This window comes from Montipora foliosa, chromosome 9 (assembly GCF_036669935.1).
Source record: "Montipora foliosa isolate CH-2021 chromosome 9, ASM3666993v2, whole genome shotgun sequence".
NCBI lineage: Eukaryota > Metazoa > Cnidaria > Anthozoa > Scleractinia > Acroporidae > Montipora > Montipora foliosa.
The window spans coordinates 3327457-3344956 of NC_090877.1; the positions used below are offsets into that span (position 1 = coordinate 3327457).

Consider the following 17500-nt stretch of genomic DNA (forward strand, 5'->3'; position numbering starts at 1 on the left):
AAATAGAGGTAAAAGCTGTCAGGAAACGAAAGGAAGAGGCGGTCACCGGATGGGAACCACCCCATTATTTTTCGTAAAGTGTAGCATGGAATTTCTATTTGGACAAAAAAATGGAACTGATGTTTTGAAAAGCGTATCTAAGGAGGACCTTATGACGTCATGATTTTTTTGAGAAATAATTTCTTTTAAAACCCATGCTACAGATTTCTTAGAGTGTTCTGAAAATGTTTCGTTCAAAATTTGTGAAAAACACCCCGGTAGTTAAGTCGCTTAGTTTTTAGGCATGTTCTGTTTTGGTCACGTGAGTCAAACCAGACAAAGGAATAATAAATAGCACACACTTTGCAAAAAGGATAATTGTAGAGTTAAAGGAATTCGAGAAATGACTATTTGAAGGGGTCCACAGCAAAGGTTTGGTAGTTAAGAACCACCCCCTTTAAAAATTTGTAAAGGGAAGCGAAATTTTCAAGTATCCAAACATGTCCTTGGCGGGAATAAGGAGGTTTGTTTTGATCTTGGCAAACGTTGGTCCGTGAAACAAATTGCGAACACTTTTTCAAGGTCATACGAAAGTCGCTCTATCATCAAATTTCCGACCTCGGATATTGCATTTCTAGCTTTCTGATTGGCTCACCCCATCTCGGTTATCAGCTCATATACCGTAATGACCTTATCTGGAAACTGATTGCGTCTGTCCATTTTCAAAAACTGAGACAACATCCTGTCGTTATGGAAGCAAAACAGTTCAGAATTTAATTAAAATGTAATTAGAACTATCAGTCCATTCGCACTCTTTGGATATGAGACTGGTTATAGCCAGCTCGTCGCTTCGCACCTCGTTGGCTATTTACCATCGCATATCCAAAGCGCGCTCATGGAATAATTGTTAAATACGTTTACACTTTCGTGAATAATTGCTTATTATCGATGAAAGTACAGGCATATTCAGCCGACATCATCAAACAAAGGTTAACACATTTTTTGATCAAAAGACCTCGTTAAACTCTTCGAATTCGATCCAAAAGACTAATGTAGGCTTTTTTTCGGAAAGTCAACACTGAGTAAGTAGACAAGGATTCGCGGAAATCAACTACGCTATGAACTTTATTTCATTGTCAAAGTGTCACTGCTTTTGTAACTAACTGGGAACAGCTAACGTGCAGATGGAATAAGCAATCGTGGTATGTAGGTTGAGTTTGTTGGTTCTCTTCTCTGCTCCGATAGGTTTTTCTCCGGGTACTCTGGGTTTCCCCTCTCCACAAAAACCACTATTTGATTTAATTTGAATTAATTTCGTTAGTGTCCCCAATTAGTGCTCTTGTACTAAATCCGTTGTTGTTATTATTATTATTATTATTATTATTATTATTATTATTATTATTATTATTATTATCCTTTCAGAGCATGGTATCTAACACAAGCCTTTTTGCCAGCCAAGATCAAGAAAAGGGAAATTCTGTGAAGAGCCTTGCAGTAAGTTTATCCTTCTCCGACGGGAATCATTCAGAGTTGAACATCAAAAACCTTACGTCGGAAATCAGCATTATTATTCCCCGAAATGACAAAGAGCGCCGCAATACGGAGGGTGGAGTCAATTCAAAGACGTACCAGGTACACTCCTTTACAATAGAGCAGAATGCATCTACTGTGCACATTCGAGCAGAATGGGAGGTGAGCGTCGATTTAGAGCTGTACGTAAGAAAAGGAGGTGAACCGAAGCCGCTCGAGGGAGTTTATGACTTTAATGGCAGGCTTCAACTTGGATCTCGCCAAAGTGTGCAGTCATCTACTTCTTTGGACCCGTCAGGGTGCGAACTCTTTCTGTCCAATGATGCGCTAAATTGGACAGCAGCCGGAACGTACTACGTGTTGCTACGATATGTGCGAAACGACTCGCTATCAGAGGAGGAAAAAGCTAAAATACCTTCCGACGACACCATACCCTATACCTTTTCAGTCTATACCTCAATGTGTTTGTACTACGACGTTGACAGGGAGGTCTGGTCCACAGAGGGAACAAAGGTGAGAAAAAATAATTAACAATAGTGAAAACGAACGTGTTTGTGCGTTAGACAGCCCTGAAATGTGGCAAGATCATTAGCTATCGTGGCTGATCGTGTGACAAGTTCGTTCTGTTTCACCAATAGAAAGGTTCTATATCTGTGCAAGAGTGGAAGAACCAGAGGCAAGGGCGTAGCCAGGAGGGGAGGTCCTGGGGTGCCCGTGATCCCCCGTTAGTAAGCCGTGTTTTTACTCAAACAACCTACAATATTCAGGTTGCGAAAACGCGAGTACCCTCTGTTTGACACAGTGTGACCCCCCCCTTTGAAAAACCCTGGCTACGCCCATGAGAGGACCGCAGAGCCATAGGACAATGAATCACACAGGACTCCCTACTAAGGATGGGGGGGCTGGTAGATTTGCATCGGGGGGATGGCAATCCTCTGTTTACACCGGGCTCGAAATCATGACCCTTCAATTTCCGTTTGAAATTTCGAGAATTCCATGTGCCCAATGGAACAGAACTTTCCGGTTGCCCAGACACGACACAAGCCAACGCGCTTTCATGTAAATTTCGCGGCAATCAGAGAGATTCGAATGATATTGCCCGAAACGGAAAATACCTTAATAGTCTTAGTTTGTCTACCCAAATTTTGAATAAGCATTGTTTTTGTTTGCCCTTGGGACCATTGTAAGTCCCAAGAGAAACTGGAAACAATGCTTATTTAAAATTTGGGTAGACAAACTAAGACTATTATGGTATTTTCCGTTTCGGGCAATTGACGTCTGCTCGAGACAAAGGGAACACTAATTCGTTCACACGGGGAACGATAGTTCGCTCCGATCTGTCATACCAGTTAAAGTGCAACTCTGTGCCCTAGCCCCGTCAAAGTGAACTGGTCCCCGACACAATCAGAAGACTACGACCAGTAACATACAACTTCTTAATCTATTTGTGTCACGCAGATCAACTTCCACATCAGCTATTTAGCTGCCTTTTTTATCGACTTACATAACAAATAAAGTATGTATGTAGGTATGTATTTTACATGCCGCGATATTTTAAGATTGACTTTCCTGCGAAACCAGACCTTTCCAACCAACCATAAGTGGATAAAACCCTTGGGATTTAGATTGGTCACGTGTGCGCCAACCGTGCGACCCGATATTTGTCTGCAAATATCTTGGTCTGTTGGTCCATGCTTATTAAGTATCGGAATTGCATGTTTATTGTTATGGGTCGCTGACCCAATAGAATTGCGTCCTAAATGAATACAAGCGCGAAGCGCGCAGGTCATAGATCAACAGGAAGAAACGAGGATCCGTAACTTACTTTACGGACCGACAAAACGAGATTGGTGAGGTATTAACTATATCTCTAAGGTATTAAGGCAGAAGGAAACTAGTTAAAGTAAGGAGGAACGTTCAACTGCCTCAAATGATTGGCATTCGTAAAAAACTGAAAAACGAATAGATCTTATTGGCTTTTGAAATAGCTGCTTGGAAGATTTAAACAATTTCACAAGTTCATTTTCACACAAACAAAATGAAAAATTGCTAGAAAGTTTTGCATAAAAATTTCCAATATAGGGGGCGAAACAGCGGGCGGTACTGTAGAATACGGCCCGCTAAGTTAGCCAATCATAACACGCGCCTTATCTGAGAGATATATTAAACCATCTTTAACCGTTTCGGTGTTTTTTCTCTCGTGGCAGGTGGGTCTAAAAACAAACCGGACCGTGATAGAATGCTTAACCAACCACTTGACAACATTCGGGAGCAATTTTTTTGTCCCACCGAACAAGATCAACTTCAAGGGTTTGAGCTTTGACAAACTACTAAAAAGTCCGCTTGCGCTTATCACGGCCTGCGTGATTCTTGGTGTCTACATCATCTGCTTGATTCCCGCTCGAAGAGCTGACAGAAATGATGCTTTAAAGGTAATGTTTCCATGTAAGGGTTAAAGGTTGTTTACGTCTCGCACACGTTCATAGCAACGACATACAGCACTACTCTCAAACAAGAGAAAATTTGGAGGGAAGAGAGGGCATTCCCCATACATTGGGTAATGTTTTAGATCGACTCCCACGCTGTACATATCCGAAGGGGATTAGGCAACAGCCAATCGTATGGCAGGAATGTGTTCTCTTAGCGTGGGCTATCCACACAGAACACATGAGTGGTTGTTGCTTAATCCCCTTGGGATACAGCTGTTTCAAGAAAGGTTGTCCAAAAGAAGCGTAAAAGCGTTCGTGCAGTGCAGTGACGACCTACTATGGCGACGATAAGCGTTAATGAAGTGGCAGTACGCACAGACTTGTGTTCAAGGTCTCTTCCGCCATCACTGCCAAAACACGTCCAAAAACAAAAGGGTTCATTAGCAAAAATGATGGTTCTGCACGTGCACCACGATTTTTGGTACATTTCTCAAACTTTTTCTGCGAAACATCACATAAAGTAAGGAAGGGTTAAAGTCGTCAGAATCTTGCTTTCTCTGCGAATTCTAACCCTTTGTTACTAATTCATGGCCTGGATAATTTGACGGAATTTTGAAACTCTCTATCTCAATGTCAGTTTTGGTTGACTCAAACTGACAGTTTACCATAATGCCTTTCGGCATTGTCGCGTAGGCTTTTATGCTTCTTTTGGACAACCCCTTTCGAAACAGCTGTATGTACAGCGTGGGAGTCGATCTAGCAATAACTTGACACATATTACCTATGGCCAAGGGTGTTATGGGAGATGACTTCTCTTCCCCATTTATTTTCTCTTGTCTCAAATGATTCGCGGTCCGTAGAGATGCATCAGCGTATTAATTGTGGTGCTTGCTCTGTTTTATAAAGCTAACCATGCTGTGCTGATTTCACTGGGGACTTTAAAGCGCCGGCTGCACGTTCGAACATTGTTATGAAACATTTGTTGGATCAACAATGTTTGAACGTGTCAGGAGCATGCATTTTTGATGACCCCGCCGACCAGCTCTTGACCTTGAAGAGTTTAACTGTCGTTTATTTGGATGTAACGTAGATAGTGCATTTTCTCGCGCGTGCAGCTTAATTAATTTGATCTTATTTTTATCCATATTTGGGCATAAAATAGACCACTTTCGACATATTAAAATTCAGTACTAAACAAAAGACATCATCTCGAGGCTCTAAGGAATAAACTCATACAAATCCTTATATTTATTCCCCAGAGCCTCGAGGTGATGTCTTTTGTTTTGGACTGAATTTTAATATATCGAAATTGGTCTATTGGTGGGTTTCGTTAAATCCTCAGGTTTGTTCCAATGAAGAGAGTTGCAAGTTACATGCTCCCTCTGTCAGTGCTCCGTTTTACGGGTATTTAAAGCCATAGCTACACGGATCAGAGGAAAGTCGAAACAGACGTTTAAGTCACCGAGGATCGAACCGGGGGCCTCTCGCTCCGAAGGCCGCGCACTAGCCAACTGAGCCACAACTGCTCCTCAACGATTGGTTCTGGTTTCACTTTTTATTGGTTGAAAAAGTGGCGCGAGAACTTTGAACCAATCACTGAGTGAAGTAATGCAAAACCAAAGCAATTCGCTAATTTTTTTCGACACTCAATTGAAAATTGCTCTATGAGCTATCTCTGAAGCTTTAGGCGCAATTTATCAGATAATCTCTGAGTAATGGCGCTTTGAAATTTTTAAATTTGACAAAGAATGTATGGACTCATTAGCGCTTTTGCCACCTACGATTTTCTTAGTTTTTGGTGGCTAATAACTCGCTCGTTATTAAAGCTAAGTTTTACACGTTCTTTTACCTTTTCAAGTCAATTTGTAAATAGCACGATCCCTGAGGTCAGCAAACTCGTATGTTGATGAGACAAAATGTAAAAAAATGAAGTCAGCAAAGATTCGCCTATAATACAGACCAGTCTCAAGATCATGTCAGTTGTGGCAAGCAAGAGACAGTTTGGTTCCAATCAGGACTGAGCCCGATATGTCTGGCACGAATCTCTGTTCGTGTAGCACTCTCGCGTGAAATATCGCAAAATAGTCTGGAGTGAAGAATAAGTACGATCGTCCGGGTGAGTGAGGATTGTTTTGGGTGACATGGACTGACGTCAAAGTCCAGAGTGTAGCCCACGTAAACTGACAGGCTACTCACAAGCGAGTTTTTTTGCAGACTGGAGTAAGCCTACTTCCTGACAACGACTCAAGAGATACGTATTGCTATGAAATACATGTTCACACGGGATTTGCGCGAGGAGGCGGCACAAGTGCTGAAGTTTCGATCGTTCTTACTGGAGGTCTCGGAGACAGTGAGCCAAGGGTTTTGAAGGATAACAACAGGAAAAACTTCAAAACAGGTGGGTTGTTTCGTTGAGATGAATAAATAGGGAGTTTAGGACCGACGACGGTTACAGCGACGAAAACATCACTTAAAAATATTAGGTTTAATCCATCGTGTTTACATTGTACAATATGGGCGCAATTTATCCTATAACTGGATAGGTATAGATGGATTTGAATTAAAAAGAGAGAATCAAAGATTCACTGTTGTGTGCATAGGTTCTCGTTACAACCTTAAATCTGTTTTTTTTTTCTCAGTAAGGGAGAGAAATGTACAAAAATACGTGCAGCAAGAGTATGTTCCGTCTTTTAGCCAATAATAGGGACCTTAAGATCTAGGACGGCAACCTGAGCGAGAACGCCATCAAACAATGGACATCAATAAGCAAAACAATGGCTGTGAACGTGCGCTTCGAAATTTGTACATTTCTTTCCCATTTTCTGCCAATCTGCAACTTGAGATGACCAAATCTCAACTTCCAAGGTCGACGTGAGTGCACAAGGGCAAATCTTTAATTTTCGTTCTTAGCTTCAACACTGTTCCTTCCAATAGACCTTATTCACGATGGCCGCCATGTTGGATTTGCTATTATCATGCAAATTAGCTACACACTTCTGAGGGGGAAAACAACACAAGTTCGAGAGGTTATAACGAACATCTCAGCCACACAGATGATTTGCTTCACGTTCATGGAATGTTTATCACCTAAGCGGTAATATACAATCATTACAGAAGTTACTTCGGCGTTTTTTTTATCGAAAAATGAGCAGATAGCGAAGTACAAAGTCAAAATGTCAAAGGCAATCAAAAGATATAAAATTATTATAAAAGGTACTTAATTCTAAATACTAAAATGAACTTTTAGCAATGTTATTTCAATATTTTGACTAGCCGATTTTCCGCAATTTGCTGTTTTTCCAATGTTTGCCCCCCCAGCATAACACATGGCTAATTTGCATGACAATTTGAAAACCAACATAGCGGCCATCGTCAATAAGGCCTATTCAGTTCTTGGATAGTTTGGATAATTTGTGGAAGTTGAACAAACTGAAATAATCACGAAACACTGTAAGAATCATAAACTAGCACTATTAAAGGACGTTTTTGCGGCCGGGGAGCTTAAGCAACGACAACGGCGACGGCAACAAGAACGTCACAAATTTAGTAGGCAAAGACAATAGCTTTGCACGCCCTGCACGTGCGTTTTTCGCTGTTGTCCATTCCTTTGCTTTCGTCAGCCAAACAGCAACGTGAAATAGCCAAATTTGAGGTGTCATCAAGAACGTCAGCACTTGATCATGAGGATAAATTTTTATTTTCTCCCCTAAATTAAGGTAATTTCTTTGAATTGTTCTACTATCAAACTTTTTTGGAAACTTGGCATAATTAACATCCATGATATGAACATTAAAAATTGCAATAAAAAAAATGGGATCACCGTGCTTGTTTACGCGTCAGCAGGCTCTTAAAATGGGGTATTTTTTAATGTTTTTGCGTTAAAAATTCGAATTACCTTCGTACAGAATTAAGTCTTGGTTACTTCAAAGACGCCGTCTTTGATTCCCTGGTTGTGGGAATAGTGCACTTTTTGGGACAGTTCCGTGGTTAGCTTGAAGTCCTCGCCTTGGGTAAAATACACCCAGTACGGAACTGTTTTCCAAAAAAAATTCATGTTCTACTATCAAACTTTTTTTCTTCTTCAAATATGTTCTTAATTAGACTGTTCTTGGCAAATACCTGAAAAAAGAATCGGGGGTCACCGTGCTCGTTTGAGAGAAAAGGAGCAGTTATTTCGCTATCGGGTTTAGTTTGAGCGAAATCTCTTACGTTTTGTTTGCGCACGTGCTCATGTGTGCGCTAATGACGCAAAAATCGTGCGCAGTAGGGATGCGCAATGCAATACTAAGGAATTACCTTAAGTGCCGTTCAGACGAGTGTCATTTTTGAGGGACTACCACACCCTTGTCATATTAAAAAGGTTGAAATAGTCACGAGGCGATTAAAATGACTCGAATTTATACTTTGAGATGACGTTTTCGTTGCCGTCGCCGTTGTCGTTGCTTCTGATCAGCTCCCTATTAATGTTTTGAGCCGCCGTCTTACCTAATGTTTTCTTGTAGTAAGTAAAACCAAGGAAGTAAGTGTCCCGTTCACAAGTAATTTGCAACAATTAATACTTTGATTTCTCTACCATGGGCAGCAGGGGCCCATTTTTCGAAAGTCCAGAAAAATTTTTGGGCCCAAAAAGCCATTTGTAAACCTGCTACCCAACCGCTTGTTCAGGAACGCCAATCTTTTAACATGTTTTCAAGGTAACAAAAGGCAAACTGACTGTAAAGTTTGACGACTCAAATCCACTCCGTTCTTGAGATACAGAGGAAATTGTGACTCCCGAGAATGGCTCGTAAAGTTTCGGGACTTTCGAGAAAAGGGCCTAAGGTCAGTGTGGAGAACAGGTTCTCTCCGGACAAGAATGATATTTCTGCTGCTGGATACGCTGAACTTAAAAACCGAGGCATTGTCAAAGAACATCGTAATCAAATTCCAATTTTCTTTCTTTGTAGGCTCCGTTGATCCTTTCCTACTGACTGTGCCCCAGTCTCTCGGCAGCCTGAAACACATTCGAATATGGCACAACAACAGCGGAAACTATCCTTCCTGGAATCTCCTTCGTGTAATGATCCAAGACATTCAGACAGACCAGCGTTGGTGGTTCGTGTGCGATGACTGGCTCGCTGTCGATGAAAGCGATGGTAAAGTCGAAAGGATCCTTTATCCGGCCTCCAAGAAAGAGCTGACGAAGTTCAACGTCCTTTTCGCGTCCGAGGTCAGAAAAAACCTCACCGACGGGCATATCTGGTTTTCTGTTGTTGCTCGCCCACCAAGAAGTACTTTTACGCGTGTTCAGCGGCTGACTTGCTGTTTGTCGGTTCTCATGTGCACAATGGTTTCAAACGCGATGTATTACAAGGTAGGAGAGAACCAAACGCCCCAGAACGCTATCAGGATAATGGGTTTCAGCTTTTCCATTCGCCAAGTTTCGATCGGTATAGTGAGTAGCGTGGTAGTGTTTCCAGTCAATCTAATCATTGTCACTATCTTCCGCAAAGCAAGACCGAAGGCAAATCGATACACAGCAAAGCCACAAGGCACGCGTGCAGATGACGTTGATATTGAGGCAGCCGAAGATGAGAAAAAACCCGTGACTTCAAAGCAACCTGGCCTCCCTCATTGGTTTGTTTACATAGCGTACGGTCTTGCCTTCGTTGCTACCTGTGCCTCAGCATCATTTGTCGTTATGTACGGAATGGAGTTCGGACCTGAAAAGTCTGCCCAGTGGCTCATGTCAATGTCTATATCATTCCTGCAAGACGTGCTTCTCAACCAACCTATCAAAGTCTTTGCGTTGGCTACCTTCTTTGCGGTCCTCGTCAAAGACCCCAATAAGGCCGAACAGGATTCTTTGACGGACGCGAACGCCCTCGCGAACGACGAGGAATGGTTGCATAAGACCACAGAAGATCTGGATCTTGAAACCCAACAGGAACTGAAACAGCTGATCAACGACAAACCCCCCAATGAGGCGAAGTTGGAGATTGCACGCAAACTGCGAATGAAGGAAAAGCAAATGAAATCCATTATTAGGGAAGTAATCTGGTATGTCATATTTCTGTTGGTACTTCTCACCATAAGCTACGGAAACAGAGATCTAACAACGTCTAAGGTGACGAGATACATGAGCAACATCTTTGAAAAAGCTGCCTACAGTGGGAACCTAACATACGGAAAGGTATGCTTAAGACCTGTCAGTTTTATCATAAACCTTACATATACGGCAGCGGAGCGGTTGATGGGCGTATGAATTAACATGAATCGAGTGCTTCCTCTTTATCTGTAATCCACAACTTAGTTCAGTTGGTTGAAGACTGGAGGTGTATATCCCGGTCGGGCCAACATACAAATTTCAATTCCTGATTCTAGATTCCAGATCCTAGATTTCAATTTCGGAACCCGACCCAATCTGCAATGCGTTTGCATAAAATTGCGCGTCAATCAGAGTGATTCATGCGAATTTGTTGTGATCCTGAGATAACTGGTACAACAATTAGGTCAAATGGGAAGGGAGACTTGAGCACCACCGGTCAGACCGGTGAAAGTAAACAACCTCAAACATTCCAGAAGGGGCAAACTGAAACGGGCGATACAAGAGTATGTGAGAGTTGAAAACTGCGACATAAGAAGTAAGTAAGTAAGTAAGTAAGTAAGTAAGTAAGTAAGTAAGTAAGTAAGTAAGTAAGTAAGTAAGTAAGTAAGTAAGTAAGTAAGTAAGTAAGTAAGTAAGTAAGTAAGTAAGTAAGTAAGTTTGTCGAATACGTGTTGTTCATAGTTTTACTCCGTGGAAACTACGTTCATTCTGGAATAAATCTTCTTGTTGTTGTTCCGACAACCCTACGTTCAGTTTACTTTGTAAACTACCTTTCCTCAAAACATTCGAACTCGTAACAAATAATTGTTTTATTAAAAACGCCCCCAAAATATAGAAAACTAGATTACAATAAAAGTAAAAAGGCCCAGAAAATCACGCATATGCTTGCCGTGTTTGTAGATCATGGTATAATGGCTCATAACCCATGATGGCTTAGCCAATCAAAACTCTCGAATTGCATTATCCAATGATCCAGTTTTTAATAATATCAAATAGCCTTGACTCGTGGGAGCCGTTTTATAGCAGCATGTACAAAACACAGGTCACAAGTCACAGGTCATTGTTTTACCAGTAGAGAAAGAATCCTAAACATTCATTAAAGCTGTCCTTACACCTAATTAGGTCTAAACAAAAGTTTTTAGGCCTTAGGTTAGCATTGGTAAACGGTTAGGGTTGTTCCTGTATTGGTAAAACAATGACCTGTGACTTGTGACTTTTGTTTTGTACCTGCTCGTGTTATAGCTGAGTTGTATAAAAACACGGATATGTTTTTCATTTTCAAGGTGCACGAAATACACCACTACTGGAAATGGCTGAACGAGACGTTCATACCTTCTTTGATGCCTCAATTGTACTACGACAACTTAACAGCCTATGACAAAGGATTCGTTGCCGACGTTCCTACTGCCTGGGTCTTGAGTGTGGCTCGTCTGAGGCAACTTAGGATCAAGAAAGGTACCGTTTTGTTTTGGTTTCGAAAATTTTATTCGTTTGAAGAGGACAGACGTTTAGCTTAGTCCGTTTCCAAATATACTGCAAAATCCCTGTCGAGTCGATTTGTCTAGTTAATTCCTTCAATCTTTTGTTTTCCAATTCGTCCATCGTGTTGTTGCGAAAGGAAATGGCCACACGCACTCTGCGCGTGTTTGATCTTGTTCTTTTAATTTGCCGTTGCTTGCCTCACTGGCGCATAACCTTCTTAGACTTATTCTTATGTTTGCGTCGCCAGAGAAGACTTAACTTTTCGGCCACGTTGATTATCCAAATTAACCTCCAGGAGCGTTTAGCTTGTTTTGTTTCGCTGGGAAAACATGGCCGCTAGTCACGTGAGTGCAAACCAAGAATAAGGTCACCGAAAGTCCTATTGACTTCCGCGACCTCTCACTTCGAAACAAATTCAAACTGCTTTTTCGTAATACGTCCCCCGGGGATCATTGTCCCCGTCCTAGTAAAATCTAGTACTGTTACTCCTAGGGGAGCGTCAAAGGGGACATAGCCTTTGAGAGTTTACCAGTAATATTTATCTCTCCTGGCTGAATTTTTTCCCTTTTTTTTTTTTTTTTCAAAAAGAGCAATCCCATTCTTTTTTTTGGAAAATCGGGGCGACTTTGGTAGGTCGAAACTAAAACATTCGGGCCTGGTGATCGGAAGTATTCATTTTGATTCTCTGAACTGTCGCTTGATCTCGATCAAACTGTCTCTTATTTTGACAGATACCTGCACTTACAAGCGCCTGTTCCTATATTTCATCAAAGAATGCAACGATTTCTACAGTATCGCGGAACAGGACCAGAATTCTTTCTTACCTGGATGGAAGCCTAAACGGCAAGAACCGCACGATAATGCCTCCTCTACCCCTACCCCCACAACCACAGTCGAACCAACTGAGAAAGGCCCTTGGGATTTTCAAACGGCGGAGGAACTAAAGACTTATCCGTACTGGGGTTACAAGGCGACCTACAGCGCAGGAGGTAACTTCGTAGATTTGGTAGCCTTATCTTAATTTGAGTTTCTTGAAATGTAGACCTTTTTGTTGGGCTATAATTTCCGAGACTACAAAGAGTTTTTAGACGGTTCACGTTTATCGCGTAGGAGAAAGAGTATGGTAATAGTAAAGGATTTATATACCGTACATGTCACAATTCTTTCTCTGGGGTGACAACGGACGTCAGCATTTAAAGGCACCTCCGGCAGCCGCTATCAGTGCATATTTAATCTCACCCACCCAACCCACGCAAGCATGTGAATGGAGGACAGACCACAACACCAGGGGTCTCCCCTCATACTCTTCATGAATAGTGTGTGGGTTTTTTTGACGTCCACAGTGTTGCCGGTTGATTAAAGGAAAGGTTGTGAGACCATGACGGGGCCTACAGGTTATAGTCCTTATACGGGAAGACTTGAAAATTTGCTGAAGAAATTACAAAGGCGTCACTTTTTAAGACCTTGAGTTTTGGTCCGACCGGCGTTTGAACCCGCTACCTCAAGCACGAATGCCCGATGCTCTGCTAACTGAGCCACCGGTCGTTTTCTGACGTTTGCATGTTCGATTTTGTTGCAGGTTACGTGCAGGTGTTACCCAACGACTTGAGCGAGTCCCTCAAATTAGTTCGAGAGCTTGAAGAAAACAACTGGTTGGATCGTTACACACGAGCCATCTTCTCTGAATTTGCTGTTTACAACGCAAACATTAACCTGTTTTGTGTGGTGACACTTCTGTTTGAACAACTTCCAACCGGAAGTCTCACTGCATACCCAAGCATTCTCACGCTCCGTCTCTTCCGGTACGTAGGTGGGGAGATGTACTTCGTGTTAACCTGTGAAATCGTGTATCTCCTGTTCTGTGCCTTCTTTGTGTTCAAAGAGATCAGAATGTCCATCAAGAAAGGAAGGGAGCATTTGAGGGATCCATGGAGTATCCTTGAAATTGTACTTACACTTCTGTCGTTATCTGCGGTGGGTTTGTACTTTACGCGAATGAAGTTCACCGGAGATGCCCTGCAGTTTATGCGAGAGGACAGGACAGGGTTCGTCAGCTTCCACTACACGGCTTTCTTGGACGAGTGGTTGAAATGCATCATTGGAGTCATCGTCTTCCTCTCATTTCTAAAGATGTTTCGACTTCTGCGCTTTAACCGTCGAATGTCCATGCTACAGCAGGTCCTCAAACGTTGCATTGGCCAGTTGGTATCTTTCATGTTCATGTTCTCGGTGGCGTTTCTGGCGTTTGCACTCCTTGCAAGCCTAGTTTTTGGTCAGTACATGGCAGGGTTTGGAACATTTTGGCGAAGCTGCGCATCGCTGATGGACACTCTTCTGGGCAAGTTTACTTTGCAAGAAATGAAGCACGCCAATCGCATCATTGCACAAATCTTCTTCTACACTTACACGATATCAATGGTGTTTATTCTCCTCAACGTGTTCATATCCATAATCAACGATGCCTTTACGGAAGTTCGCAGCGACGTGGAAAAACAATCGAATGAGTACGAGATAATGGACTTCATGATTCACCGTCTCAAAGAAAACATAGGCAAGTCAATGGGCCATGCCATACATCCAATTTACAAAGAGCCTAAGAGTGACCTGGAGGTCAAATTTGATAAAATCGTTGACAACGCCGACAATGCCATCCATTTTATGAGGAACATCGCTTTCGAGGACATGCGAAAGACAAGGTGGTTTCAAACGGAAAGTTGTACAGACAAGAAGAAAAACCTGATACGGCTACTTATGGAGGTGGACTGGGATTTTTACGAGTCCGAACTTTGTGACTCCATTCCTGTGTTCGAGCGTTTTTTGAGTCAGTATACCGAGGAAGAGCTTGAGGAAATATTGAAGCACTATCAACAGAAGCGAATGGTGGAGGATTTAGTTTTTGAAGAAGTGAATGGCCGAGAAAATTCCTCTGACGAAAGCGACTGTGATAGCGAGAACATTGACAATAGCGATACCGAAGACAACCAATCGAGTAATGACGAGAGCGGTTCGGAAAACGAGGCTGGTGCCGAAGATGGTATTACAACAATGACACCAACATTCGGAATCACGGATCGTCCTGGGAGTGCAGTGAGCGTGAAGAGCCCAGCTTTTCTGATCGCTGAGCTCGAAATCACAACTGAAGAACAAAACGAGAACGCGGATTCTACCATTCAAAGAGAAGGCATCATGAGTCCAAGAGAAACGGTGGTTGAAGAAGCTGCGCCAGAAGCTGAGCTTTTGAAAATCCTCGACGACGTACGACGGGATCAAGAAAGTCGTTGTGCCACCGATGCTGAGTTGGACAGTATTCTGTCTAGGCACGCGCCAGTTTGTGATGCCGAATCGCGTACGTATAATAGCGATATGGAGATCGAAGTTGGAAAGAAAAAGAAGAGGAAAGCAGAGAAAAGTCACGAAGGAGAAGCTCCAGAAGAGAACCCGCCAACAGAAGCTTGGGTCCCCGTGGATGACAAAAAGGGTAACGAGGTTTCTGAGGACGGCTCTGATATAAAGATAAAAAAGAAAAGGCTGCAAGAGGAACTGATAAAGAGAAATGATGTGGCCGAAGAAGGAAGGGATAAAGGCAGCAGCGAAGAGAATGTGAAGACTAAAAAGAAAGGGAAAAGAAAAGAAAACGTTTTGTCTGGAGATGAAAAAGAAAACAAGAAAGACATCTCTTCAGAAATAAACGACAAGGAAGAAACAATCCTTGGTGAGGTAAAATTGAAGAAAAAGAAGAAGGTAAGAGGAGAAGGAGAGATTGAAAAAAATGAATCAGCTGTTGGTGGTGGCGGAAAGAAAAAGAAAGGAATGGTGTCTGCCGAAACTGGCGAAGAAATAGGAGATCGAAACGAAGAACAGAAGAAAAAGAAAAAGACGCTGAAAGGAAATGACGGTGAGGATCCAGAAGCTGCCGAGGGGAAAGCAGTTGATGAGACTAAGGAAAAGCCAAACAAGAAAAAGAAAAAGAAAGCGGCAGCAGGAGAAGAAAACGTCGCCTTTGAGAAAGATATGGCATTGAAACAAGATGAAGAAACACTCGAAAAAGAGCTCGGTAGTCTGGACGAGCTGTTCGCAGAGATTCTGGAACTTGGAGATGTGGATCATGTGAAGACCAAAAGAGGCAAAAAGCGCAAGACGAAGATGAAATTAGCTCAGGAAGACGATGATGAACAGATTTTGGTGAAGTCGGGTGAAACAGAGGAAAGCGTGGAAAAGGAGACGCCAAAATAGATCTATTTGACTAGCGAGGAGAGCGAATGCTAATCAGGAACATTGCAGTTGAGAGTTGTAAACCAAGATATACTTATAAAGGTAGTTAGTAAACGTAAAGATATAGCATACTTTTTAGACATTTATTATATTGTATTTTAAAAGATTTTTCAGTGTTCGCTTTAATTCCATGGCCTTGAGCGTTTTCCCCAATTCTTCTGAGCGTTAATACGAAAACTCGGGCTTGGTTCGGAAGGGGAAAGGAGCTTGCGGAAGTGTTACTGCGCAGGCTCAAGAGTAAGCAACGAAAACGGCTACGGCAACGACAACATGACAAAACAATATCATTGGTTAAAAGAGGAAAAAGAATCGTGCTGCATGTACTGTGCAGCACGGATTTTAGCAAGTATGTTTGTGGTCCTCTGCATAACGACGACGTGAAATCACCAAATTTTGACGACAACGTAAGCATCCTGACAGAGAATCTTTTATTTTCTGTTTTCACTCTGAAACCTCTCGTACCAATTTATTTTTAGGATACTTTACCCATATTGTAGGATGTGAACGAGACTGAATAATCGCGAAAGACTTATGAGAGAGAGCCAAGTGATATTTTGAGGTGACGTTTTCGTCGACCGTCGCCGTCGTAGATCTTAAAGTCCCTATTATCCTTGGTGGACTGAAAGGAAAAATACTCGTCGCGCACGTGCGACACACCGGCTTCATTGCATTACGTTGCCTTACTCCTCTAAACAACTAGGTCAAATCACCAAATTTTAGATTTTGACGACAACATGATCATACAACAATGAACCGTTCATTTCTACCTTTACATTAAAACTGTTCGCACATATCCAGTTACAAGATAGTTCGCCCGTATTGCACAACGTCAATTCGAAATACTAACCTTGCCGTTGTCATTGCTTAACGAACTGAGAATAGAAAGGGTAAATAAGTTGTGGCCATGAGCCTGAAGAGCAAAAAGTCAGTATTTTGCTAAACTCAGTGCGACTGGAAATTTGTAGCCTCACGCAGGAAATCAGCCAGTCCGCTATCACAGGCCTTTCTACCAATTTTAAGTCCACTTTCAACAAGTATGTCTACGGACATTGAAAATCGTAACTTGATTTCGTAAATTAGCTAATCAAAACATAGAAAATCGTCGTAAAAAGTGTTAAAGATGACAGCTATAGTCATCACGAATATGGTAATGGTTATTTCTTCGCGTTTGTAGCATTACAAATTTAGTTAACTGACAGCTATTCTCGTAAAAGAACAGCCATCACTTAGCGAAAAAAAATTGCGACATGTAATCCGTAGATGCTTTCCCTAACTACATACGTTAAATAAAGTAGATGGAGATTCATTCTGAAGAGTTCGAACCCAAACGGTTCCTTGCGTTATGTCTTCGTCGGATGTTATATTACTTATCTCCTTTTGTATCAAGGCAAAAGAGAATAATAAAACTAAGAAAGCATTTCTCGAGTATTTTGTTGAGTTTTACATGTGGTACTATCTTCGAATGATGGACCGGTTAAACACATATGCGCGGCGGAATAGTTGCACGTATTTGCATTCGAAATTCATTGTAGTTTTGGTATATGCCTTTTTCTATCCCGACGAATGTGTATTCTGAAACACCCAATCGGCGTAGATCAAGCAATAAAGAATGCTGGCATCGATAACAACCGAGTATGACTTCGAGTACGAGTTCTGGGATTTTGATTACTGCGCATCCGTACTGCGCAGCCCGTTGATCTGCGACGGCTTTACGTCGAAA

General features: G+C 42.0%; 1 protein-coding gene across 1 annotated transcript in view; it reads left to right on the top strand.

Moving 5' to 3' along the window:
* Nucleotides 1-17198, top strand: part of LOC137970830 (polycystin-1-like) — an 87570-nt gene extending 70372 nt beyond the window's left edge. The window contains exons 20-26 of the mRNA XM_068817412.1: nucleotides 1402-2022; nucleotides 3717-3941; nucleotides 6153-6336; nucleotides 8885-10110; nucleotides 11310-11481; nucleotides 12240-12497; nucleotides 13088-17198. Of these exons, the coding sequence (XP_068673513.1) occupies nucleotides 1402-2022; nucleotides 3717-3941; nucleotides 6153-6336; nucleotides 8885-10110; nucleotides 11310-11481; nucleotides 12240-12497; nucleotides 13088-15741 (5340 nt within the window). The 3' untranslated portion in view covers nucleotides 15742-17198. The remainder of the gene's footprint in view (nucleotides 1-1401; nucleotides 2023-3716; nucleotides 3942-6152; nucleotides 6337-8884; nucleotides 10111-11309; nucleotides 11482-12239; nucleotides 12498-13087) is intronic.
* Nucleotides 17199-17500: the final 302 nt, after the last annotated feature.